At 35.6% G+C, this 26,392-nt stretch overlaps 1 protein-coding gene across 1 annotated transcript; it reads right to left on the reverse strand.

The window, feature by feature from the left end:
• On the reverse strand, positions 1 to 26,248 carry LOC123668326 (cilia- and flagella-associated protein 43). The gene is made up of 31 exons (XM_045602084.1): positions 26,181 to 26,248; positions 25,097 to 25,260; positions 24,854 to 24,952; positions 24,165 to 24,327; positions 23,164 to 23,374; positions 20,866 to 20,994; positions 20,600 to 20,787; positions 20,411 to 20,513; positions 20,089 to 20,340; positions 19,883 to 20,018; positions 19,644 to 19,807; positions 19,226 to 19,379; positions 18,918 to 19,139; positions 18,627 to 18,838; positions 18,394 to 18,540; positions 18,167 to 18,324; positions 17,797 to 18,016; positions 17,600 to 17,720; positions 17,395 to 17,513; positions 14,973 to 15,140; positions 14,278 to 14,451; positions 14,079 to 14,206; positions 13,681 to 13,875; positions 13,357 to 13,482; positions 13,178 to 13,283; positions 2,895 to 3,053; positions 1,823 to 1,936; positions 1,607 to 1,750; positions 1,366 to 1,518; positions 808 to 944; positions 1 to 360 (listed from the first exon to the last, which is right to left on the reverse strand). Exons 1-31 carry the CDS (start codon positions 26,246 to 26,248, stop codon positions 219 to 221), a joined length of 4,776 nt encoding a protein of 1,591 aa, XP_045458040.1. The 3' UTR covers positions 1 to 218.
• Positions 26,249 to 26,392: the final 144 nt, after the last annotated feature.

The raw sequence follows: 26,392 nt of genomic DNA on the forward strand, positions 1-26,392 counted from the left end.
TTAATTTCAAATATCTTTTACTGAACACCATTAATTTTACACTCATCTAAAATTAATCAGGCAAAGAGGTACACAAAATCCAACAAAATCCACATAAAACTTTTTGTATACTGGCAGCCCATAAAATTTCTCATATAAAACAGCTTAGATGTTTTTATAATAATTTGGAAGAGTTGGCTTAATGCTAATTGTTCATTAATTAGAGATCTGAGGTACATTTAGTTAATGGTCCGGAAGCTGGCAAGCGTCGGGTAGGTCTTGAGTCGCAACAATTCGAGCTCGGTCTGCAGCAGTACAATGCGCGTGTGGTTGCTCTGCACCTCGCGGATTAGTTTGCTGCGCATTACCAGCGTTTCCATCCTGTCGGATCGACCAGTTACCGCATCATTGCAACTTACGTAGATACACCACATTGTTAGACTTCTGAATCTCAAAGTTACTCATTAGAGTACAAGTGTAAGGAGCGCGCCTGTGTACGTGGGTGTGTTAATTGTACGAGTTTGTGTTAATTGCACGAGTATGTGTGTGTTGCTTTGTTTCCAAAAAGAAAATTGACGTTGTTACGTCTACATTATAGAATTGATTTATCTTTTTACTGTCTGGACTAAACACAGTTATAAATATAAATAGCATTCATTTTCAATATCTATTCTCTATATATTTCAATACGTACTCTTCAACAATAAAAATAATAAATAATGCTGCCTGAATTAGGGTAAGTGAAAATTTCAGACTAGGTACCTACATCTACCCAAGTTACGGAACATTTGTGCTTTTATGAACACAAAAAATAGTACGAATACTTGCCTTCTTTTAAAAATGCGACGTATTCGAATGGGCTCCAGAGGATCCTCATTAAGTTTCTTCTCTGAAACCTTCACATTGAGTGAGGTGATCAATTTTTCCAAGTCCTGTGCCTGCGTCTCAAGCGCGTTGATTCTCACCTGCATAAACAAATGCTTACCAATTTCGAAATGATTTGATGGTGAGCGAATGACGACGCATTGGCGCAACAGGTCTCATCACTGGTTTGTGGCTCTTGTACTGGCGGTTGTGTGTTCGATCCCCGCACATGCCAAACATTTGTATTGGCCGTACAGATGTTTGCCGTGATCTGGATGTTTGTGCAGTCCTTGTGTGTCTCCCCACCGTGCCACGGAGAGCACGTTAAGCCGTCGGCTTCGGCTGTTATCATGTACACCTGATACTGATCGTTATTCACAGTAGGGATGTATCTGCCAACCAGCATTTGAGTAACTTGGTGGTTTAAGCTCTGATTCTTCTCCTAAACGGGGAAAGAGGCCTATTCTGAACAGTGGGACATTACAGGCTGAAGCGAATTTACCTACTATTGCCGACACTTACTTCAATTTCTTCAACTTTACGTATTTGTTCAGTTAGCATCTTATTAACAGACATCTTTGATGCTTCTATTTCTTTTTCCATGCGAATGTAGTCTTGTTCATCCGTGTAACCCAACTCTTTATTTTTCAGGTAATTTTGAAGCTCTTTAGGTATCTAGGGAAATTATGATGTAGTTAAAAAAGTACTTAAAAAACGGCTTATTTAAAGTACCGCCTGCTGCTTCTCCGTATATTTTATTTACCTTGAGTCTTTGATAAGAATATAGTTCCTGTTCCATATGCCGTAATTTCATTTTCATCTGAGCGTGTTCCCATTCCTTCGATAATATCCCTTTACGAAATTCTATTTGTTTCTTCATCATCTTCAATTTCCATTCTCCTACTTTCTGCATATTTCAAAACTGTGTTAAAAAATTCCATATAACAATATTATGTATTTTTAAAACACACAGTCTTACCAAAATAACGTTATTAACTTTTTCGATTTCATCTCGAGGTATGAGGGTGGCATCCTCGAAGTCTTCCATGTGACCGGTAGTTAAAATTTCGACTTGTCCCGCAGGTAATACTAGCTGTAATTATAAGGCTAATGAAAAACTTGTAGAAACAAAAATCGCCGTGATATCAAAATTTATAACCTGTTTGTTTAAAAGTAATGATGATGAAGAAGCTATTTCGGAATTGATAAAATATTTCCTAATAGCTATTTTGCCATTCACAAACGTTACAAGCGATCCCGTTGTAAACTAATAAAATACCAGTCACCGCTGGATCTAGTAGTACTAGTACCTTGTAGCTCGGTTTTTTGCCTGGATAAGTCATATGGACATTTATTCACAATATTCGCAAGTTACCTTGAAGCGTGCATTTCCTAGCCACCAGCTCGGTATCCCGACGCTGCGCGGTATTTCGTTCAACATAAACAACAAAAAGTTCAACATACCACTATCATACCACCGATTGGCAAGGACCATTTATTTCCCACGTCCTTAGCTTACCTGCAGGGTGCGATTCTTAACACTATAAGCTATTAAGTATTTGGGGGATGTGAGGAACAAGATGTTCAGTTCCTCGTTCGCCATCGCAAAGGGAGGATCCTTCAACCAGACGGGTGTTGTGTCTGGCGGGCTAACGTCCCGACGGTTGTTGTCGGGATCTTGTATATATACTTAATCACTTTGAAAACTCTGATAGCGCGATGTAGCATACGTCAGTTTTCTCTAATTACGTAGTTTGTAGTCGTTCGTATTTCGCGCGATAGATGTCGCCATAAGTGTTAAAGGCACCGCTGGGTCCAGTGGATTGATGGCAGCTCCTAGGCGAGCGCCGCGTTCGCCAGCTTACCTGCAGGGCTCGGTCTCTGGCCGCCAGTTCGGCGGGCCATTTATTTCCCACGTCCATTAGCTTACCTGCAGGGTGCGATTCTTAACACTGTAAGCTATTAAGTGTCAAAGGCACTGGGTCCAGTGGGCTATGTGGATAGCTCGGATTGATGGCGGCTCCTAGGCGTGCGCGCGTTCGCCAGCTTACCTGCAGGGTCCGGTCCCTGGCCGCCAGCTCGGATCCCCGGCGACGCCGCGCCAGCCACTCGGCACAACGCGCGAGCCGCAGCCGGCGCGCCGCCGCCGCCGCGCGCCCCGCGCCCGCCGCCGCCTCCGCCGCCGACAGCTCCTGCGCCACTGCGCGCAGCTGCACGCCCCCACCGTTATTCACTATTTACCTCTAACTGAGGTGGGGCACAGCAGGAATTTCCCGCTCAAAATCTGGAGCAGCCCGACTGGGGTAGTTATCATTATCATTACAGCCTATACAGTCCTCTGCTGGACATAGGCCTCCACAAGTTTACGCCAAAAATAACGTGGACTCATGTGTGGGGTAGTACCTCGACCTTACAGAAAATCACGGCTAAATAATACTGCTTTCAAGCAGTATTGTATTCCTGTTGGTAAGTAAGGTGACCAGAGCTCCTGGGGGATTGGGGATTGGGTCGGCAACGCGCTTGCGATGCATCTGATGTTGCTGGCGTCTATAGGTTACGGTGATCTCTTACTATCAGGTGATCCGTACGCTTGTTTGCCGACCTAGTGATATAAAAAAAAAACTTTTTTTTAAAGAAATAATGCAATGGTATGTACAATGGCAACGTATTCGTCTTGAAGGTCGAATGAAATGAAATGAAAATATTTATTTCGCTATAAGGCGATTCTACACAAAAACGTGATTTTTATTTTTCACACATTTAACGAACTGTTATATCCCATTTTACAACGCAGTAAAAGCTTCATAAGCATTAATATTATACACTGTATTTTTCCTATAGTTTTATCATTACTCAGCAATTGAATTATATTGTTTCTTCGTTAATATTATTTTTATTAAAAAACAGTCAGTTAGACTCAGAGCCCCGAGTAGATCGGACATCAATTTAAAGTTCGGAAGTCAGTTTTCCAACATTGTGTCCAATCTTTTGAATAAAGCAGTTAGCGGTGTAAAGTAGTATAGTTTTTTTTTTAAAAGACAAACAGGGTCGGCATCCTAACAAATTGGTGTCAGAAGTGGGATACCAGAGAAGTCTGACGACATAGAGTCAAACAACAGACGCTGGTATCCGAACAGAGCCACCCTAAATTTTTGACCGACAGTAAGCCTTGACCAAAGGTTAAGCCTGCGTCAACTACAAAGGACGACGATAAGCCTCCGCTCTTAAGCGTGAGCCCGCTCCAGCCGCTCAAAGGACGACGATCAGCCTCCGCTCTTAAGCGTGAGCCCGCTCCAGCTACTGCATCCAGGACGACGGTCAGCCTCAGCATATCGTCTGAGCCCGCTCCAAGTCTCCGGGTCTCCAGGTCTAGCTCACCACACCAAGAAAATTCCATCCGCTCCAGTTACGAGAGACGTCACAGCAACGCGACACCGGTTCCCACGCGACGACATGCGAGTGTGTATTGCCGTCTTCTTGTAAGTGTTTTGTGATATTTATAAAGTATTAAGTAAATCAAAAAGTTTTAAGAGCTAAAAGTGCTCAAATTAGTAGAGTTTTATAAATCAGTGTTCTAAATCAGTGTTCTAAATCGTATAAACTCTGAATCTACTTAATTTTATATTTAAGCATTTTAATTCTACCATTGTCATATTGTACTTATTGTATTTTTTTTGTCCTATTATAAGCTCAGCATACATAATAGTATTTTAAGCTAATGTCTCTTAAAGCGGAATCATTGAAAAGAACCGAAATGTCTGAAAAAATAACTTTGTCCTTTTTAACAAAATTTATCAAATCATATAGTGGGGATAGAGAATCACTCCCTGCATTTCTCACCAATTGTGAGAATGCGATGTCACTGGCTAATTCAGACCAACAACAAATTTTATGTAAATTTATATTATCGCAATTAGAAGGTAAAGCTCAGGTTGCATGCAGTTTAAAACATTTTTCAAATTGGTCAGACTTAAAAACATTTCTAAGGTCTACATTCGGAGAAAAGAAACATGCGACTCATTTATTGTCCGATTTACAACATTCTAAACAATTGCCAAACGAAGACGTAACAAAATATTCATTAAGGATAGAGCAAATTTTAACGCGAATACATTCAGATATCCATTATAGCTGTAAGGACGAGAGCGAGCTCCCAGGCCGTATAGCTGCTATGGAAGACCTTGCTTTAAATTCATTTTTATTAGGGCTTAACCCTTCAATTTCTAATATCGTCAGGTGTAAAAACCCTCTAACTCTCAATGATGCGATACAATACGCAACTGACGAGGAAAAATTATTTAATTTATACAAAATTAATTCAAGACCTCAGAAACAGTGTTCATTATGTAATAAGATAGGTCATAGTTCCTCAGATTGTTATAAAAATAAAGAGCCTAAATATTCGCGAAAACTATTTCACATAAATCCAAAAAATAATTTAAATACAAACTCTAATATATTTTATAATAAAACGTGTAATTATTGTAAACACGTCGGTCATACGATCATGGAATGTCGCAAGCGTCAATTTAATATGAAACGCCGTGTGAATACAAGCAACGTGCAACATGACACGTCAAATGCTAATTCTAATATTGCCGGTGCACATACATGTGAAAACGAACCGAATAATTATATAAATGATTCTCAATCGATTAATCGTCATGAAGATTTAAATTAAAAAGGATTTTGGTTCCGTGTCTGCCAAAATCCATTCAAGGTCATAAGGACACGCCATATTCTAACTTTTCTACTAATTTTACTAAATCTAAATTTCAACACAAAATGTTGAATCCTATTACGAGTAATTCTACTAAATCTAAATCTCAACCAAAAGTGTTGAGTCATACTAAATCTACTAAATCTAAATTTCAACAAATAATGTTGAATCCTACTAACTCTACTAAATCCAAATCTCAACCAAAAGTGTTGAGTCATACTAATTCTACTAAATCTAAATTTCAACAAAAAATGTTGAATCCTACTAACTCTACTAAATCCAAATCTCAACCAAAAGTGTTGAGTCATACTAACTTTACTAAATCTATATCTCAGCCAAAAGAGCCGAGTCCTACTATTTTTCAAGGCAAAACTAATCACCATAAGTGTCAAAATGTTACTAACTCTAAGAATATATCATTCAAACCTAACTTAAATAACTCTCGATCAAATGAACTTAATTCTACTATTTCTAGTGGTAAAATTAATTGCCAAAATAATGCCCAAAATACTAACTCTAATATTAAAACTACGATACATACATGTGAATTAAATACTAATTGCAAATCCAAACTTATTTATGAAATTAATAATTATAGCAAAAAGGTGTCTTTACCTCATATTTACTTAAATTCGAAACTTGCCTCGAATAAATTGTGTTTCCTTGTCGATACAGGATCATCTATCAGTATTATAAAAGGTTCTTGTCTATTACAAATACCAAATTTATCGAATGAAATTGTCAAATTAAAAGGAATTAACAGTTCTGAAAATCCTGTGGAAACATTAGGAACTTTTCAAATGGAATTTAATATCTCTAACGAAATATTTAAATATAAATTTCACGTAACAAAAGATAATATTAATTTAAATCATTATGATGGAATTATCGGTAGTGATTTTTGCAATTATTTTAAGTCAAATATTAATTATTATTCTAAATTTATGACTATAATGAATCATTCTATTCCGATTATCTATACACAGCCAACTTATATCATTCCGGCTCGTGCTGAAGCCGTTATCGAGTGCACTGTATCAAATTACTCGCCCGACTTATATCATAACAATGAAGCTCTCGTATTAAATCACACCTTAAGTGAAGGTGTTTATGTCGCTAATTGTATAGTAAAGGTAAAACCAAATAAGAAAATAAATCTTTCTATTTTAAATACAACTGAAAATGATATTGAAGTAAAGAATTATCATGTAAAGTTAACGCCAATTGAACGAGATTGTTTCGATTCGGAATCTTGTTTTAAAATTAATTCTATTTCGAGTAATAAATTTGATCGTGCAAATAAAGTTTTAAGCCTTATACGCTGTTCACATCTAAATGATGAAGAGCGAAAAGCTCTCTTAGAGTGTTGTTCTTTATATACAGATATTTTTCATATAGACGGTGAACCCTTAACCTTCACGAATGCTATTGAACACACTATTAATACAGGTGATGCACCTCCTATTCATGTCAAATCTTATCGGTTTCCCGAGTGCCACAAAGAGGAAGTCGATTCCCAAATTCGAAAGATGTTGGACCAAGACATTATCCGACCTTCTATTTCGCCGTGGAGCGCCCCGGTTTGGGTAGTTCCGAAAAAGATGGATGCTTCTGGCAAACAAAAGTGGAGAATAGTAATTGATTACCGTCGCCTTAATGACGTCACTGTTTCCGAAACTTATCCACTACCTCTTATCACCGACATTCTTGACCAACTAGGTCATTGCAAGTATTTTAGTACTCTGGATCTTACAAGTGGCTTTCATCAGATAAAGACATGTCCCAAAGATGCTCCAAAAACAGGATTCACAATAAGCACAAATTCAAGCATGTCTGGACACTACGAGTTTACAAGAATGCCTTTTGGGTTAAAAAATGCCCCAGCCACGTTTCAAAGGCTAATGAACACCGTATTATCAGGTTTACAAGGCTTACATTGTTACATTTATTTAGACGATTGTATAATATACAGTCAAAATTTACAAGATCACGTGATGAAATTAAAACTTGTATTCGACAAATTTCGCCAATTTAACTTAAAGCTTCAGCCAGACAAATGCGAGTTTCTAAGACACGAAGTCACTTACCTTGGCCATATTATCACCGACAAAGGTGTTTCCCCAAATCCTGATAAAGTAAAGGCCGTTTCACAATTCCCAGTTCCTAAAAATCCTAAAGAAATTAAGTCTTTCTTAGGTCTAGTAGGCTATTATCGCCGATTTATCGAAAATTTCTCCAAATTAACTAAACCACTTACTTCTTTATTAAAAAAAGACGCAACTTTTCACTGGTCTCAGGAACAACAGATTGCTTTCGATGTTTTGAAAGGAAAATTAATTAATGCCCCGCTGCTTCAATACCCAGATTTTTCTCAACCGTTTATAGTAACCACGGACGCAAGTAATTACGCCGTAGGTGCAGTTTTATCCCAAGGTCCTATAGGTAAAGATAAGCCGATAGCTTACGCGTCACGTACTTTAAATCGTCCTGAAGGTAATTATTCGACCACTGAAAAAGAACTTTTAGCAATTTTATTCGCAGTCAAGACGTTCCGTCCCTATCTTTATGGTAACAAATTTAAAATTGTCACCGATCATAGACCATTAGTATGGTTATTTAACGTTAAAGATCCCGGTAGTAGACTCATTCGTTGGCGCCTAAAACTCGAAGAGTATGATTACGAAATCGTTTATAAACAAGGTCGCCTTAACTCTAACGCCGATGCGTTATCTCGCTGTCCCGTCAATGTTATAAATATTAACACTTTAAATAATTCTAGTTATGAAAAATATTTTAAGGACCAATTTACTAATAAACTTTCTACTTCGAATACTATAATTTTGGAATGCACAGAAGGATTACATTTATCTAAACAAAAAATCATTGTGTGTCCCGTCTCTTTAGATTTCGACTCATCGATACCTCACTGTGAAGAAATATTAGCGCAGTTAGAAAAGCCCGAGGACTTATTAAATTCTGAACGCGAACCTTTTACAATTCAATGCGTAAACGATAAGAATAAATCTTACTATTTTCTGTTTACTAAAGTTCATCATTATGAAGAAACTAAATTTAAAGATATTTACAATTTACTAATAAAACTTAGAAATAAAATTGTAATTGAGAATCCTGATATTACAGATATCGCTTTATCGGACTTTTCAGATCCGTTTTCTAAACTAGCTTATATTAAAATATATAACATGATTGCTTATATTTTCCATAACACTAATATTAAAATTCATATATATAAGAACCAACTAATTTATCCTACTCCCGTGGAAATCCCTAAAATTTTAAAAGAAAATCATGACTCACCTATTGCAGGTCATCCAGGGTCAAATCGTATGTATAATCGAATTAAAGCTGCCTATTACTGGAAAGGTATGCGCTCTGATATCGTAGATTACGTAAAGAAATGTCAATTATGTCAAATTAATAAACCATTGAGAATGTCCAATAAGGCTCCAATGGAGATAACTTCTACTTCTACTAGACCATTTGAACGTTTAGCTCTCGACATCGTAGGTCCCTTACCTGAAGCAGGTTATCAAAAATTTAAATTTATCCTTACGCTACAAGATGATTTAACGAAATTTTCTAGTGCCTATCCCATGATCACGGCTACCAGTGAAGAAATAGCCAGAAATCTTGTACATTTTATGTCCCTTTTCGGTTTCCCTAAAACAATTTTAACGGATTTAGGTACTTGTTTTACGTCTGAATTATTCAAAGAATTAACTCAAATCCTAAAAATTAAAGCCCTATTTACTACACCTTATCATCCACAAACAAATGGAGCTCTAGAACGCTCACATGCTACATTAAAAGAATATTTAAAATCATTTGTAAACGAAAACCAGAACGATTGGCATTGCTATTTATTTACCGCAATACTAGCTATTAATACTACCCCTCATTGCACTACTAATTTCACCCCTTATGAATTATTATATGGGCATAAACCTAACATTCCTAATTCTCTATATGAAACCAATAACAATACAACTTACAATGAATATATTCGATCTTTGCAATATCGAATGCGTCTTAGTAGGGAAAAGGCTATTCAAAACATAATCAATAGCAAAGAAAAATCTAAACAATACTACGATGCTAGTTCCCGTGAAATTTCGTATAAAACTGGTGACTCAGTATATGTAAAATACCATCACCGACTCCGTAAGGCTCTATCACCGATATGGAAAGGTCCATACAAAATCATAAAAGTACACAATAAACATAATGTAACCATACAAATAGGTCGTAAACATTTTAAATATCACACAAACGAGATTAAGCCTGCTATTTCTACACCTTAAATTTATTCATTATTATATTTTTCAGAGCTTTATGCTATGGAAGCCGAAGCCACGCCGAATCGAGTATCATTCCTATATCTCATAGTCCTGGAATTTATTTTGAACCTATTACAAATATCAATTTTTATAACGATTATTGGAAAGTCATAACATATATAGACCTTATATCTTTAAATCCTTATCTCAATAAAATTGAAAATTTATTGTACGATACCTTAAACCTTTGTTCAAAAATAAATACTGACGAATTTTCTCAATGTAAAGATTTTTCAAATCCCGTTGAAATTTTAATAAAGTACAATTACATTAAACTGCAATCTTTAGAGCATATAATAATTAATAATCAATCGTCAAATAAAGTTAAAAGATCTCTAGAATTTGGAGGGGAAATCCTTAAATTTTTCTTTGGTACTCTAGACGCAGATGACGCGAGAAAATATGATGCCGCGATAGAATCCTGTCGGAAAAGTGAATCAGAATTATTCAATTTGTTTCGAGATAATATTCACATAATTAAATCAACAATAAATAATTTTAACGCCACGATTTATAAATTAAACCAAAATGAGTTAAGATTAAATAACCAAATTAATTACATGAATGAAATATTTTCGCAAGTTACAAAAACTAATAATTTGCTTCTTCATATTTCTAGAATAAATAATTTGCTAAATATAATTGAAAGTTCCTTACTTTCTATTTCTAACTTGCTAGATACAACTTTAAACGCTATTTTATTCTCAAAATTAAATATTTTGCACCCTAGTGTAATAAGCCCTTTAAGTCTTTATAATGAATTAACTAAGCATATTAATCAAATAAACAAACACTTAGACTTTCCAGTTCAATTAAATATACATAATATTCATTCATTGATTGATGTTTCGAAACTTAGTTCATATTATTATAACAATAAGATTGTTTTCAGTTTGCAAATTCCGTTAATAACACCGGATAAGTTCACTGTTTATAAAAATATCCCATTACCGACTCCTCACGATGACTCACATGTACAAACTTTTGCGCTTATCCAACCTTCTGATTCTTATACCGCTTTAAGTGACGATAGAATACATTATGCTATGCTTAATGATTTAAATGATTGTAAATTTATTAATAATAACTATTCTATTTGTGAACAAATTACTATGTTGTCTAGCATAACTAATCCTAATTGTGAATCGAAATTATTAACAGAAGTAACTCTTTCTTTACCTTCTGAATGTAACGCCAAGTTATTATTCGGCCAAATTGATATATGGCATAAATTAAAAAATAACAGATGGATTTATGTACAATCCGATATGAATAAATTAATAATAAAATGTAATGATGATATCACTGATCATTCTATTATTGGCACAGGCATTGTCAAATTAACTGAAAATTGTATTGGTTATTCTAAAACTATTCAACTAGTGCCAACAATTACTTATCAATTTTCTGTTAAATCAGCTATAGATATAAGTTTTGATATAACAAAAGACGATTGTTGTAAAAAGAGCATATTTAATAAAAGTTTACCATATTTAACGCCAATTTCTTTAAGTAAAATTAATTTAGATTCTTTGAAATACGCGAATCATCAGCTGGATAATTTAGAATTAGAATTAAATAATCTTCAAAATGAATCACATTTTATTAAATATGGCTCATACTATTCCGCATTCACGTATATTTTAATTGTATTCCTATTTTTATTCTTAACCTATAAGCTATTGAAATGTTTAAGAAATCGTCAAGGTAAAGATAGATATTGTATACAAATATTTAACCAGTGTCATAATAAAAAGTCATCGAAACATAGTTCTAAAATTACAAATTCAATTGAGATGACTGATATATCAACTTCTGAAGAAGATAATAAATCGGTAAAGTCATTACCAAATTGTAACAATTATGAACCTTATAAAACTGTTAGCAAGGTTCACTATTCCTCTGCACGAAATCTTAATAACTAATTCATGTTCTATTTTATTTGTCAAGTTTTATTTTGTTAATACTAAGAAATGAATTTTAATTACTATAAAATTTTAATTTCTATGACATGCTATTTTACTATTTCTACTATATCATTTTTATTAATGTGATTCACTAAATCCTAAATCTTTTGTAAAACGACTTGTTTTACTTATTTAATAAATGTTATATTATAATAAGCTAATAAAGCTAATAAGCTAATAAATTTAATTGCTACATTTTAACTATTACGCTAAGCATACTATGTTATTTGCAAAATTCATTATTTTTGTTTAATACATGTTTTATATTTTAATTCAATTTCTAATTTTACTATTTCATAAAAAAAAAAAAAAAACTAACTTTAGCATTTACTATTTCTTTTTGTACAATTTTGTTTAATCTTTATACAATTTTATTATTCAATTGTACACTAATTGTTAGTTAAATTTTACTCTGTTTCTTTTATACGATTTAATTGTAAAACTGTTCGAATTTTTATACTGTTACAAAATTATTTTGCAATATTTTACTATAAGTTTTATTTTCTATCTCTATATTTTGTAATGACTTCTGAACTCTAATGATTTTTCTATTTCGAAACTTCGCTTCATCTTAATTTAGAAAAAGCTCAGTCAAAAGGGGGGGGCTGTTATATCCCATTTTACAACGCAGTAAAAGCTTCATAAGCATTAATATTATACACTGTATTTTTCCTATAGTTTTATCATTACTCAGCAATTGAATTATATTGTTTCTTCGTTAATATTATTTTTATTAAAAAACAGTCAGTTAGACTCAGAGCCCCGAGTAGATCGGACATCAATTTAAAGTTCGGAAGTCAGTTTTCCAACATTGTGTCCAATCTTTTGAATAAAGCAGTTAGCGGTGTAAAGTAGTATAGTTTTTTTTTAAAAAGACAAACAGGGTCGGCATCCTAACAGAACGTCGAAAGAAACGTCTACCTAATTTAAAAACAAAATAAAAAATACAAAACCGTCAATAAGTCATGGTAATAAAATCAACAATCAATTTGAAAATGATACATTTTTAAATTATTCAGTTCAGCCTATTGTAATCCACTGCTGGACATAGGTTTCCTCAAATTCGCGCCAGACATCCCGGTTTTCCGCAATCCTCATCCAGCCTACACCGGCAATGTTACGTACATCATCGGTCCAACGGGCCGGATGACGTCCCACACTGCGGTTGCCAGAACGCAGTCTCCACTCCAGGAGACAAAGGAGCTTATAAATTAGGTACATTACAAACTAAGGTCGTGTACCTAGTGATATCTGACAACCAAGTAATAGGACTGAACATTTCTACGTACACGTATTTCGTTTTCGATTTTCGCTCGACGAAGTTTGATCATAGTTATCCAGAGTCCCTCATCCATCACTGGTGGCATATTGCTAATCTGGTCTAATTGCTCGACTCTAGAATAATGTCATTTATTCAGGTCGACCATATTATTTTTAAATACATACACTCATTATGGTAATTACTAACCCCTTGAAAAATTCTAGACAGTCCGTATGTAAAAGTGGAGGACGGATTCCAGTAAGAACAGCATTAGCTAAGTCGTAGAGAACAACTGGTATCATTGTTGCACGCTGATGCCATTTAGGCCTTTTTCTAAAAAGATACACCGCAAAACTTCAGATAAATCATTTATCAGTTACTACTATATTTTTTTCTAAATATGTTGTTGGAGTCTGCGTTACAAATATAGTAAAACTATAGGCTACTATATTTATCAATTGTCACATAGATTTTTGTTTTGTACTAAAACTTTTATCATAGAATTGTCGTTTGCAATTAACTTAACCGTACTTAAAGAACTTGTAGCACTGGTCGACAATAATAGGCGAAAGATCAGCAAAATGATTCTTAAATGTGCGATCCAAATATTTGTCCTTCTGCATTAGACTCTCATATGTCGCTTGACACTCTTCAATCTGTTCTTGAATTAACTGCAATTCTTTCTGTAGTAATTCTAATTCTGCTTCGTACATTTTTATATCACTTCTGAAAGGTCATAAAATAGAAGAATTTGACACAACTGGAAATACTTAGTACACATTAATTTTTGGAGATGTGACGGTTGTATATGCTCTGACAACTGATATCGCTATGTAGGATGCGTCAGTTTTCTCTAGTTTGCATGTCGCAACAGGTAGTACTTTTTAACATTGAATATAACTACAATTCATTTTAAACAATAATAGTACCTCAGTTCTTCTAATTTTTCAGCCATTTCAACACGATCTAAATTGGTTCTACGTAATCGCATAAGATTCAAATTTTCTTGCCCAATAACTGAATCAACTCTCAACTTTATCAACCACATTTCTTTTACCTGTAAAACGATAAACTGCAGAAATGACGATATTGTAAATAGTTTTAAGCGTAGTTTCCTCTTTTACTTACCTTTTGATTGAACTTTACAATTCCTTCATTGAGGACTTGTGCTAATTTGGCATATTCCGCGTGGAGCATCTTCCGATACTTATCTCTTTCCTCATTTCTAAATGCAACTTTGGCCTCGTAATCGAACACTAGTCGTAAATCATCCTCATTGAATTGTTCTGGATCTTTCTCTAACTATATAAAAATATTAAATATCATAATTAGCTGTTTTAAAAAAAGAAAGAGGTTAGTAATTCGAGTGCAATTTTTATTGAGCTATCTCATTTCTCAACTTTTTACTTCGTGGACCGGCTTTAAATATTCTTTTTAAATGAAAGCTAGTGCTTGAGATGTGCTCCCATTATTTTGATCAAGATCTGATTATTACTTTTTGTGTTTCCTATCCCTAATAATGACTATTTTATTGATTGTTTTACCGACTACCTACGTCGTATTACTTTTTTCCGTAATTGAAGTCAGTTTTTTTTTATTAGTGAGCAAACACAATTATTACTTTGAATATTATTTTACATATAGTATTTTTGTAATGACCTAGGAAAAAATGTTCTGTTACTATTTATAATGCTTTCATAACTGACGAAGTATAAAACTTAGTAAAGTAAAATTCGACAGAGCACATTGACACTGACATGGGAAAATATTTCGGTAATACTTCCAGTTAACACAGAATATTGTAATAAGTAGAGATCACAGACCATGCAGAGCGGCATGGGTATGGGCTTCTTGATCTCCTCATGCCAGAGCTTCTCGAGCACTCCGTCCATCATGTACATCAAGGCACGTTCGCGGAAGTCGTCCTTGGGCTGCGGCTCCGGGGGCGGCACCAGCACCTGGCTCGGGCTCACGTACGGCTCGACACTGCACTGGAGGACACTCATCGCTTTGAATTACAACGTACTTACTTAGATTTCATGGATCGAGTTAAATTGGAACTATTTTTCGCTTTTCAAAAATCCTCGTTTTATTAGTATTACACAGCCTTATAATATTAACAATTACAGATTTGTGTGCGGAATATGGAAAATTATGCATATTATTTGCTTTAAAGTACCAGATGTACTACCAGATGTACTTGCGACTCTGTTATGTCAGAACTACGCATTCGCCAAACTGAGGTTTTGAGAGTACTCCGTAACTTGGACGTGAATAAGGCTAGTGGCCCTGACGGGATACCAGCAAGAGTTCTTAAACACTGTGCTCCTGAGTTGTCTCCTATTCTCACGCGCTTGTACCGCCTCTCTCTAAAATCCGCTCAAGTTCCTAAAGCATGGAAGATTACCAACGTACAACCTGTACCTAAAAAAGGTAGTCGTGCCGACCCGGCTAACTATAGACCTATCGCGATCACCTCCATACTGTGTAAAAGTTTGGAGCGTATACTGAATGAAAAGCTCCTAGCATACCTCGAGTTGAATGACCTCCTGTCGGACCAGCAATACTGTTTCCGCCGTAACAGGTCCACGGGGGATCTTTTAGTGTACGCCTCGCACATCTGTGGCGAAGCCTTGGACAAACACGGAGAAGCGCTAGCTGTCTCACTTGATGTATCGAAGGCATTTGACCGGGTCTGGCATGAGAGCCTATTGAGCAAGCTTTCAGCTTACGGAATACCCCCGAGCTTGTGTGACTGGATATCAGATTTCCTGAGTGGACGATCATTTCGGGTGGTCTTAGATGGCTCCTCGTCTGACTTGATGGCGGTTAACGCCGGTGTCCCTCAGGGATCAGTTCTCTCTGCAACCCTCTTCTTGATTCACATAAATGACCTCCTCAGGCCCGGTATCTTTGGATACGCGGATGACAGCACTGTTACGGAGAGATACGTGTCCGGTCCCCGAGCTGGTGGGGCTGAAACTCATGAGCATAGAGAGGCCCTGGTTGAACGCATGAATTTGGCTTTGAAAGAGGTATCCAATTGGGATGTCGCCAACCTAGTCAAGTTTAATGCTTCCAAAACACAAGCGTGTCTTTTCAGTGCTAAACGGAGTCCATTCCCATTAGCCCCAACTTTCCGGGGTGTATCTGTTCCGATCACCGATAGTATTGATCTTCTAGGCATAAATATTTCGTCTAATATGAACTTCGGACAATGCATAGAATCCAAGGCAAAAATTGCTGGTAAGAAACTTGGTATCCTCAATAAAGTCAGGCAGTACTTCACACCGGAACAGCTTCTTACTCTCTACCAAGCACAAGTTCGATCGTGTATGGAGTACTGCAGTCACTTATGGGATGGCTCTGCCAAGTACCAGCTCACTGCTTTGGATTCTGTGGATCGACGCGCCAGAAGACTCATCGGTGACAAATCGCTGGTTCGCTCTAGACTTCAAAGTCTCGAACATCGGCGCAAGGTTGCCTGTTTGTCGGTATTTTACAGGTTATATTTCGGAGAGTGTGCTCTAGAACTATACAATTTGGTTCCACCATCACCTTTCTACCACCGAACCGCAAGGCATCGCATGAATCTGCACCGCTATGTGGTTGAAATCCCACGATGTCGCACTAAACGATTTGCTTCCTCGTTCCTAATACGCACCGCAAAAATTTGGAATGCCCTTCCGGCTTCCGTTTTTCCAACGAACTATAACTTGGGTATCTTTAAATCAAGAGTGAATAGGCATCTTCTAGGCAAGCGCGCACCACCTTAGGCTGCATCTTCACTTGACTTCAGGTGAGATCGCAGTCAAGCGCTAGTCTATATATATAAAAAAAAAAAAAACCAGATATTCGGGATAACACGAATGTGTGAGCAGATGAGTGAAACGAAAATTCTCCACTTCCTGGTTGATTGTGATCTGTAACCGTTAACTTATAAGTGCATGAGGTGATTATGAGTAGGTAACATTACTAAATTAAATTGATTGATAACTCATTTTTATCACAAGAAACAAGTACAATGTAATGAACTGAAATGAAATTTGTTGTTTCGTATTAACGTTTAATGAAGGGCAAATCAATTATACGATTATGGGACTGATGTATTAATAAGTCAACCATAAAGTTAAGAACAATAATCAATGTAATCATTACAGCGTTTAAGTACAGGATAAAACAATCAATAGCTACTAGCAAAATCAAAAGAATTTTAGCTCAAAAACAATAAATTATTGCTTTTACCTCTTCAGGATCTACTTTAATCAGCCGGTGCGGTTGTTCTTCCTGTCGCCATTCAGGGTCCCGAATTTGTATGGTCAAATGATGAAAACTTCCACGTAGGTCAGAAAGCTTATTCAATTCTGTTCAATAAATATTAAGACGCGAATATTACTTACAATAATTTAAATTTTATTCACTTTCAGTATTGTCAACCTTTTTTTGTTACCATCAATTATGAAACGTAGGCGAGCGTTTCTTTCGTCTACGAGTCCAATTTCACGCTTCTTTAGATTCATCAGGTCGTCAAATTGCTTATTGAACCACAGCCGCATATTTTGAACATTTAACTGAAAATTAATGTTTGATCAACAATCAAGAAAAACACAATAAGGAATTGAAGCAAGTTTTGTCGAAGAAGATTACTTTAACTATGTGCTGTAGCCAATTCATCTGCAGAAAGCTATAAGCCATGGTTTGTGGTATCATGAAGGTCGGTATCTGGATAAAGCGGTGCGCATTGGTCCCAGACAATACGTAGGACTCGCCCGGCACCGACTCGTCCGACTCCACTATTTCCGCCATCATCTGGCTTTCACCGCTCTTTCGCATTGATTTCACTGACACCAGAGAATGTGGAGCCACTCTGTTTGTAGATAATATAACAAATAATTTCGTTGGTAACGAAATTATTTGACAATCACGGTGAAAAAGATAAAGACAAATTAAATAATTAATCAATAATGTGGTAAGTTTGAGAATGATGATGATGATGAAAATATAAAATTATAATTACGAAGCTTGATTTTCCTCCAAGCTCGACCTCTCACTGAGCTCCTCCCATGGCCGGAAAACACTTCCATCGTTTTCCATCTCAATGCCACGTAATGCTTCAATTTGTTGTAATTCGGGCCAATTATCTCTCTGCGTCGGAAGTACTGCGTAATTCTCTACCTGCATTCAAATTGCAAATGACAAAAAGGATTGCAATTGTTTAGTAATTATTATAATAAAAAAGAGTACCTGGTAATGGCTGAATATGGCAAATAGCTTAACGCGTGGAATCAGCATAGTATCCCAACACTGACTTTTGATCCAGGCCGTCACTTTGTCTTGCGCACGAATGCGTGCTTCTGTTTCGAGACGTATTTGTTCACGCTCCTTTTCTGCCTGCATTTTTAAATCACTATTATTTCATCTTTTCAAGAATAGCTTTAAAAATATAGGTACTTTCAATTGTAATTTTAAGTTGTTACCTGTTTTATGCGCTCTTTCTTATGTTCAAGGTGAAGATTAAATTCGGACAGGGAGAGTTGGTGCAGAGGACGTTCAGCAAGATTTTCTTCTAGAAGGCTTACTAATCTGGTTTTAACTGTTTCTAGGGATCGAACCACATCTTCTCGTTGTTTCTTGTAGTCCATGGCTTCTTCCTTTACTTTTTTGTCTTCTTGCAAATCCAAATAGTTTTCTGTAATATAGATATATTATTATTTAAGTATTTTATCGAATCATTTCGATAATTAATTATTTTAGAAACATAAACTTACTTTCATTTTCATTAATAATAGTAATAGCATTTACAATTTCGTTGAAAATACTAAGATCGGGCGGAGTGTGTAGTAATTCGCGGCGCTCAGATTGGTCTCTGTGCAAGAAGTGTACTGCAAGAGTCTTGTTGTTAGCAAGAGAGACAATGTAGCGATTTTCTGCATCAATAACTGCTTGCTTGACTCCACCCTCGTATCGATGAGTCACAGATATTTGCAAATCTATAATAATAAATATAAAATGAGGAAGGATAGAGTCTTAAGATTACAGGGTAAAATAGGTAAAATCATTATTTGACGTAACTTACTATATTCTTCAGTCGCATTTGGCTGTCGGAGTATAACCGTACCATCGGCACCATAAGTTAGTAGTGCACCCGTGTTGTAGAAAGCTAGAAATTGCTTCAAATGATGCCCCGTGTCAACCACTGGGCCCATCTTCACGGAAACCGTTACACCTTTCTGTTAATACGTTACTTTATTTGAATTGAAATTTACACAAAGTCATTAATTTTATTAATCCGAAATTAATATTTTTTTTTAAGTTACACTTTTTTATGTACGCTTGACTTGGGGAGTAAGCTGGTGAATACGTGATGAGAACGTTATGAAAAGTGTGATCGGGCAAGGAAACGGAAGTTGAGAGGGATATATAAGTTAGACGGAGCGAAAGATGTTTTACTTCAGTCGTGTGGTTGACACTCCTTTTTAAGGTCTTGTACTTACTTCGCCAGAGAGTTTTAGGACGTGCATTTGCTTCGATAAATGAGGGACTGCCAGGGCTGTGTCACGAGCGTGTAGAGGTACCAGCTGAGCATATGGCCCCGCCATCTTACCCGCAAACTTATTGTCCTTTCCAGTCTCCGCATTTATGCAAATTATACGTTCACCTTTAAAAAAAAATTAAATAAAGTGTTATGTATCGTAAGATGAGTAACAAATGTCACGGCGAAATTTTATCGTACCTATTGCGTATTTATCCGAAAAAAGCACGATACTAAACACTCGTATCGATTCTCCGACTTTCATTAGAAAACAATCGGCAAGACCACGTCCCAATTCTGTATATCGCACTAAAGTAAGCTTGTAATCGTCTGACAACTGTTAAAGAGAGTAAACTGTATCAATTAGCATTGCCAAAATATTTTGTTGAATGAAGTACTAAGATTACCTTTAAAATAAATATATGTCCCGCCGACATAGCAGCGGCGACAATTTCTTTTCCCGTCGGTGAAAATAAAACTCGGGAAACTATTTGATGTGTCAGACACATGCTGCCGATCTTCTGTAAACCTTCTTTTTGATCAAAAGTAAAAAGAGCCATCCCATAGTTATGACCGACCTCTCCAAAAATAATTAACAATGGATCAACTGGACTGGCCACGAAGGAGACGTCTTCTCCTTTCACATATTTTACAAGGACCTGGTTGGTAAAATAGGATCATGTAAAGATTGTTATAAAAATTATTTGTATGAAAAAAATATAAACTTACCAGTTTCGCAGTGGCTACTTCGTAAATACAAAGAACGCCTATATTATTGATCGTTGCGATATGTGTATAATTAGGGGCGATCAACTGTATTTTTTTTATATTTCTGCAAGTTATTGTGAAATTTAAACGTGCAAATGAAAAGGAGAAAAAAAAACGAGCATCAAATTTGCATATTTGCAATTTCCATACCTCTGTTTAAAAGAAAATAATTTTATTTCGATCTTGTCTTCCGATTCGCCTGTAATTTTATAAATAAAGCCTTTCTTTGTCCACATTATTGCGACATCTGACGTCGAGTTTGATACCAAACGGATTACTTCATCCTCTGTTCTGTACTTCCAAACAACTTGCCACTGATGCTCAACTTTTTTTAAAGACTTTAGGAGACACATGTAAACAATTAGTAGGACAAAATATGATACGTATCCTATATTAAAGATAAATGGTCAACCTACCCGAAGACAGGAGTCAGGACCGTAGATCAAAATGCCATTGCTAAATGAACACATACAAGGTGTTTTTGTGCCTTTCAGGTTTTCTGACCAATCTAAATTAGTAACCATATATATTCCATCGGATTGGAGCTGAAAATTAAAATGTACTAAAAAAATGAACAATGATCCTACACTTATTGATCACTCGTAATTTACATTTTAATATCAACAAATTTTTATTCCTTTCAGCTTTGCAGCCAGTAAATATCTAACAGCTGAAAAAAAACCTTCGCCCTTCAGTATCTTCAATAAATATTAGAACTTTAGCGGTAGCTTGTTTAAGGAATCAACCCTTGGGTTGACAGAGCCCTTGGGCCATCGTCATTAAAACTGTCTTCACCTCATATCTCAATCAATCTTATAAGTATATTTAAATTTATTTAAGAATACGTTTGGGTATAGTGATATCTAACAAAGTGAATAAGAAACGGCTTTACAAAAAACTTTACAAATCTATCACGTTTTTAAGCAAAATTACTAATTGTAGAATTTACCTAGACAGATAGCTAACGTTCGTCAAAATGACGAGCATCAAATAAATATCTTCCTCTCCCTTTCTAATGGTTTTACCTACACACTCGATCATTCGAGCCAACTTAGTGACCGCTAGACTACGTCGCGTGGTTGTCGCATTTAGCCGGTAAGTACTTTTGTTTTTGAGATACCTACTGCATACTCGTCATTTTGACGAATGGTTAGCTTATGCGTAACTTTCAAACCTGTGCTTTGTGTAGATTTTTGTTACTTTTTTTTAAAGTTATATCGTTGATAGTAAAGAATGGCTGCGAGGTTGAATACAGATGACGACATAGTTCGTGCGTTAGAAGATGACAATTATGTCAACGCAAATGATGTTTTTTCTGATGGTGAAAATGGGGATGGTTTGTTGGCTGATGACGTGGAAAGTCACTTTCACGACGAACCCTCGGACACTGAAGAAACAAAAGTAAGTCCATCTATAGATATTGAAGATGAACAAGAATGTTCGCCTTTCAATGCTCGTCCTCTCAGTGACAATTCTTCATCGGCTTCTAACTACCATTATCCACTTGACTCAAGCCAATATTCGAGGCAAAAGTCCTCACGTATGGGCAACTAAAAAGGACACACTTTTTCCCGAACTTCTGTGATAAATATCGTTCCCACGGCTAGAGGACCAGCCCCTTCAGTCAAGAACATAACAGATCCATTCGTTTTATTTGGTTCCTTTATGACAGACGAAATATGTGAGGAAATTTTGCAGTGGACCAATCCTGAAATAGCCATAAAGAAACAAAGCCATGAGACTATTACATTAACCCAAAACGACACATGCAAAGAGTAACTCAACGCTCTCCTCGATGTCTTATTTTTGACAGCTGCGTTGAAAGATAACCATCTTACAATTGATTATCGAGTATCAATTCTTACATCTTATATTGCCATAATGTCTTGGTGTCTGGATGTCAACCACTGTTACGAAGAAGCTTTATGAAACAATTGCATGAAAAGCTCGTCGAACCACGGTGAAAACTTGCTTGAAACGACTTGAAATACCAACAATGCCTCGAAGTATAAAAGACAAAATAAGAGATGTATTGGGTTTTAGCCATGAGGACCGCGCTGAAGTTCAAGGTCAAATTCTTGAACAATCGGATCCTGAAAGTCCTCTGATACCTGAGAATACCTCAACAACGACAAGGAAAAGCTGCAGTTTGTGTTCCTATGAGAAAAGGTGCATGACAAAGAATCACTGCAATTGTTGCAGAGTTCCCATTTGTGGCGAATATACAATCGACTTTTGCCCAACTTGTGACAGAAAAATCTAAGTAATTTGATAGTTACGGTTAATTTCAAGCTTTTTATTTTATTATACCTATAAAGGAAAAAAAATCTAAAGAATAGTTCCTAATTTATTCATTGTAAGATTTAGTGCCTTATTGATCTCAATGAAACATGTGCCATTTATGATTTGTGATTTAGTACTTAAACGTTAAATAAATATTCATTTATGTAATAATTATCTTTATTTATATCCCATATTACCCATGAGTTTAATAAACCTGATTAAAATAACATACAATTTAAAAATGACGCTTAAAAAATGGTCGTCAAAAAGTCTAATAGTTAGCTTATCCTATAAATTCAGGAACATTAGCTATCTAGGGTTAATTTAAAAATTTACAAGTATTTAATTTTGGAATTAACAAGTTAATTACTTAAATATTTTTTCCGGTTTGAAGGATCAAATTGGGATCTAGAACATATTAGAGGACTTACGCCATAAAGATTAGCTTTTTCATCAATAGCGTACAGTTGTCCTTCATTGCTCCAACAAACAGAAACGGGCTTTAGATCAGATACGTCCGATCCTTTTATTTCTTCCTTACTGCGTTTTAGTATCAAGCAGCGCTTGTAGCACTGTGCCACCTCCCACACTGTAAGACCTTCGCCCCAGCATTGACACAACAGCAAATGCGTTCGACTGGCCCTAAGATATAAATAAATAAATAAATATCTACACAATACACACACGGTCGTCTGTTCCTACAATAAGCAACTTAATGCTTGTGTTATAGGTAACAGCCGACTGGTATAGCTACATATATATTTTTTTTCGATAAACATACTTATAAATAATACATATATAAATATATAAATAAATATTTATATTACACCCAGACTCGGGGTGGGAATCGAACCTACAACCCTCGGAGCAGAAAGCAGGGTCACTACAAACTGCGCTAACGGGGTAGTCCTTAATAAAAATAAATTTAAAATAATATTAATTCCTTATTTACTTTACTCATAATTTTTTGAAAGCCATACAATGATACGAATCTTAGATGAAATTATTACTATTTGATTAATTATTCGAGCGTCATTATTGTAAATGCCGTGCCCATCTGTAATTGCGGGTACACGAACATTTTAATAAAATGTATGTACGTACGCTAGATAGTTTGCTGTGTACCTTGCGTTGATGAGCCTCGAATAAATAAAAAAAATAAATAAATATTTACAGTTTTGGTATATTTTTCTTAAGGTCTAGTTTACCAGTTGTGAATTATTCTTTTTACTATAAAAGGGCGCTATATTTGTGAGTTACGTATTTCAATTCGCAAGTGTGAATCTAAAAAAAGTATTTTGTTAATTGAGAAGAAACAGGTCCTAACGACCTATGCTACCACCTGCTGTTAAAGTCCATTCGTAACTTTTGTGTAGGATAACTTTAATTATCAATAATCGGTGAAACCGGGCCGTAGCAAGTTATATCTTACATATAAATCTGACTGCGTCGAATCACACCCGTTGAGATTGAAACAAGCCGCTGATGAGTTCGCCAACTCCATATTGATATTAGATAGTTGGGAAAGCCACTAAAACCTCCAATCAAGTCAGACTCCATCATGCAGAGACCTTTGTAACGGTTTACGTCAGTATCTAAAATAATAATTATCTTAAACTAGCGACCCGCCCCGGCTTCGCACGGGTGCAATGCTGATACTAAATATACTACAGAATGTCTTTATTGATAGTGTGAAGCTAGCTTATAGTATGGTTATTAACATAATAACAACAACATTCAAATATGCGTCGTTAGATTACACTTTGTTACATAATGCGTTGAAGAAATAAAGGTTCACTGCTCGTTCCCCGTAGGTGATAGCGTGATAATATGTATCCTATATGTTGACCCGACTTCTTAATAATATTTGTGCCAAACTTGAAGTAAATCCATGCAGTACTTTTTGAGTTTATCCCGGACATACATACAGACAAACAGACAAAAATTCTAAAAACTATATTTTTGGTTTCGGTGTCGATGGTAGATTACACCCCAAGTATTTTTTTAAAAAAATATTCAATGTACAGTTTTGACTTTACTACCATTTTATTATAAGTATGTATGTATGTATAGATTACGTATAGTCACTTTAAATAAATTACGAAAGTATCTTTTTAGTACCTTTTAATTCCGCTAATATTTGAAATGTTGGATAGTTGACGATGAAAATACGAGGATGTTTTATTTTTTCAGCGAATGCGAAAAGATTGGATCTGTGACCTGTAATTTAAGAATAGAGCATACAAATTCTAATGAGGATTACATTAAATATTTTATGAATAATTCTGTTTTGTGTTTACGCACGCGCGTGTCTGTGGTTGTGACTGTGTTGTGTTTTTGCGTGTATGTGTTAGCTCTTCCCACCTGTGATAACATCAACACCATCTCCTTTCTGTTTATCATTAGCGACATAGACCACTTCAGTGTTTGTTCTTAAATTGAGGAATATAATGTAAATGTCATGTGCTACTGCGACTACATCTCTTCCAACAAAGATCATGTTCTCCAACTGTTGGGGTATCGCCCACCTGAGAGTGGTAGTGTTGTCATAATTAAAACATAATTTGTACTATACACTTATACAGGTTACGGGTTGCATTCACTGTTTTCAATACTCTGGCCATCAATGATCAATGACCTTTATTAATTAGACTGCGAGCTAACAATAAGACAAATATATCGAGTAATAAAATCATTTACCACGAAATAAAAAACGATGACGTCAATATTTATATTTTATCTATATTATAGGATAATATGATGTCTTTTCAAATTCAAACTGAATGAGCACTATCTTTGGAAGTTATAATGCTGACCGATAGTGGGCTAACCATCCAATTGCTGGCTTTGAAATACACCGAACGAAGACGAGCAGCTGCGTCTTCGGTGCGACAAAGTCAGCCCTGTGGTCACCAACCCGCCTGTTCAGCGTGGTGATTATAGTAAACACACATGAGTTCACGCTATTTTTGGCTCGAACTTGTGGAGGCCTACGTCCAGCAGTGGATTGCGATAGGCTGAAGTGATGATGAGTAATGAGCACCATCTTACTACGTGATACAGAAAAGAATAAAACTAGAAAACTCAGCTTTTTACTTTACTAAAAGACTTTGAAAGAAGTATTGTATTGATAAACTTAAGTATATTGGTTGCATTTCAAACTCTTTGGTTACAAATTTTCCATTACTACATAAATTACCATTATAGGCAAAAATTTTCATAATGGTAATTCACCGTACCTACTACAAGTATTATTAAGATGTGGAACATAGACAAAATAAAAAATAAATAATAAAACATATAATAAAGACGTTAAGCTCGTAGAATATTTTGTTTATATTTCAACTTAGCTTAGATTTACCTATAGGTCAAGAATCGGAGCTTAATTCTCGTCATCGTCTTTCTGCGGGTAAATTAGAACAATTATTAATTGAAAATATTTTAATACCTGACTTTCAAGCTATACGGTTCGTGTTGTTCTGTGTATTCATCATTTTCTTGAGTACTTTCAATCATTATTGCTAAGATATCTTTTTTTTTTTAAATATAAGTTAAAGTTGCGGTGTAATACACTTATTCCTAAATCCACAAGGATTTTCTTGTTGCTTGGCAACTAAAAATACAGACGATTTTGTTTATTTTGATATGATATTACGATAA

This window comes from Melitaea cinxia, chromosome 3 (genome assembly GCF_905220565.1).
Source record: "Melitaea cinxia chromosome 3, ilMelCinx1.1, whole genome shotgun sequence".
Taxonomy (NCBI): Eukaryota; Metazoa; Arthropoda; class Insecta; order Lepidoptera; family Nymphalidae; genus Melitaea; species Melitaea cinxia.

Excerpts from the sequence above, each read along its gene's own strand:
- LOC123668326 (XM_045602084.1), bottom strand. The coding sequence starts at position 26,248 with ATGATTGAAAGTACTCAAGAAAATGATGAATACACAGAACAACACGAA. Across the intron at positions 13,284-13,356 it reads TGTCTAGAATTTTTCAAGGG|AGTCGAGCAATTAGACCAGA; the intron begins GTTAGTAATTAC and ends ACATTATTCTAG. Across the intron at positions 3,054-13,177 it reads AAATCGAAAACGAAATACGT|CTGCGCGCAGTGGCGCAGGA; the intron begins GTACGTAGAAAT and ends GGGGGCGTGCAG.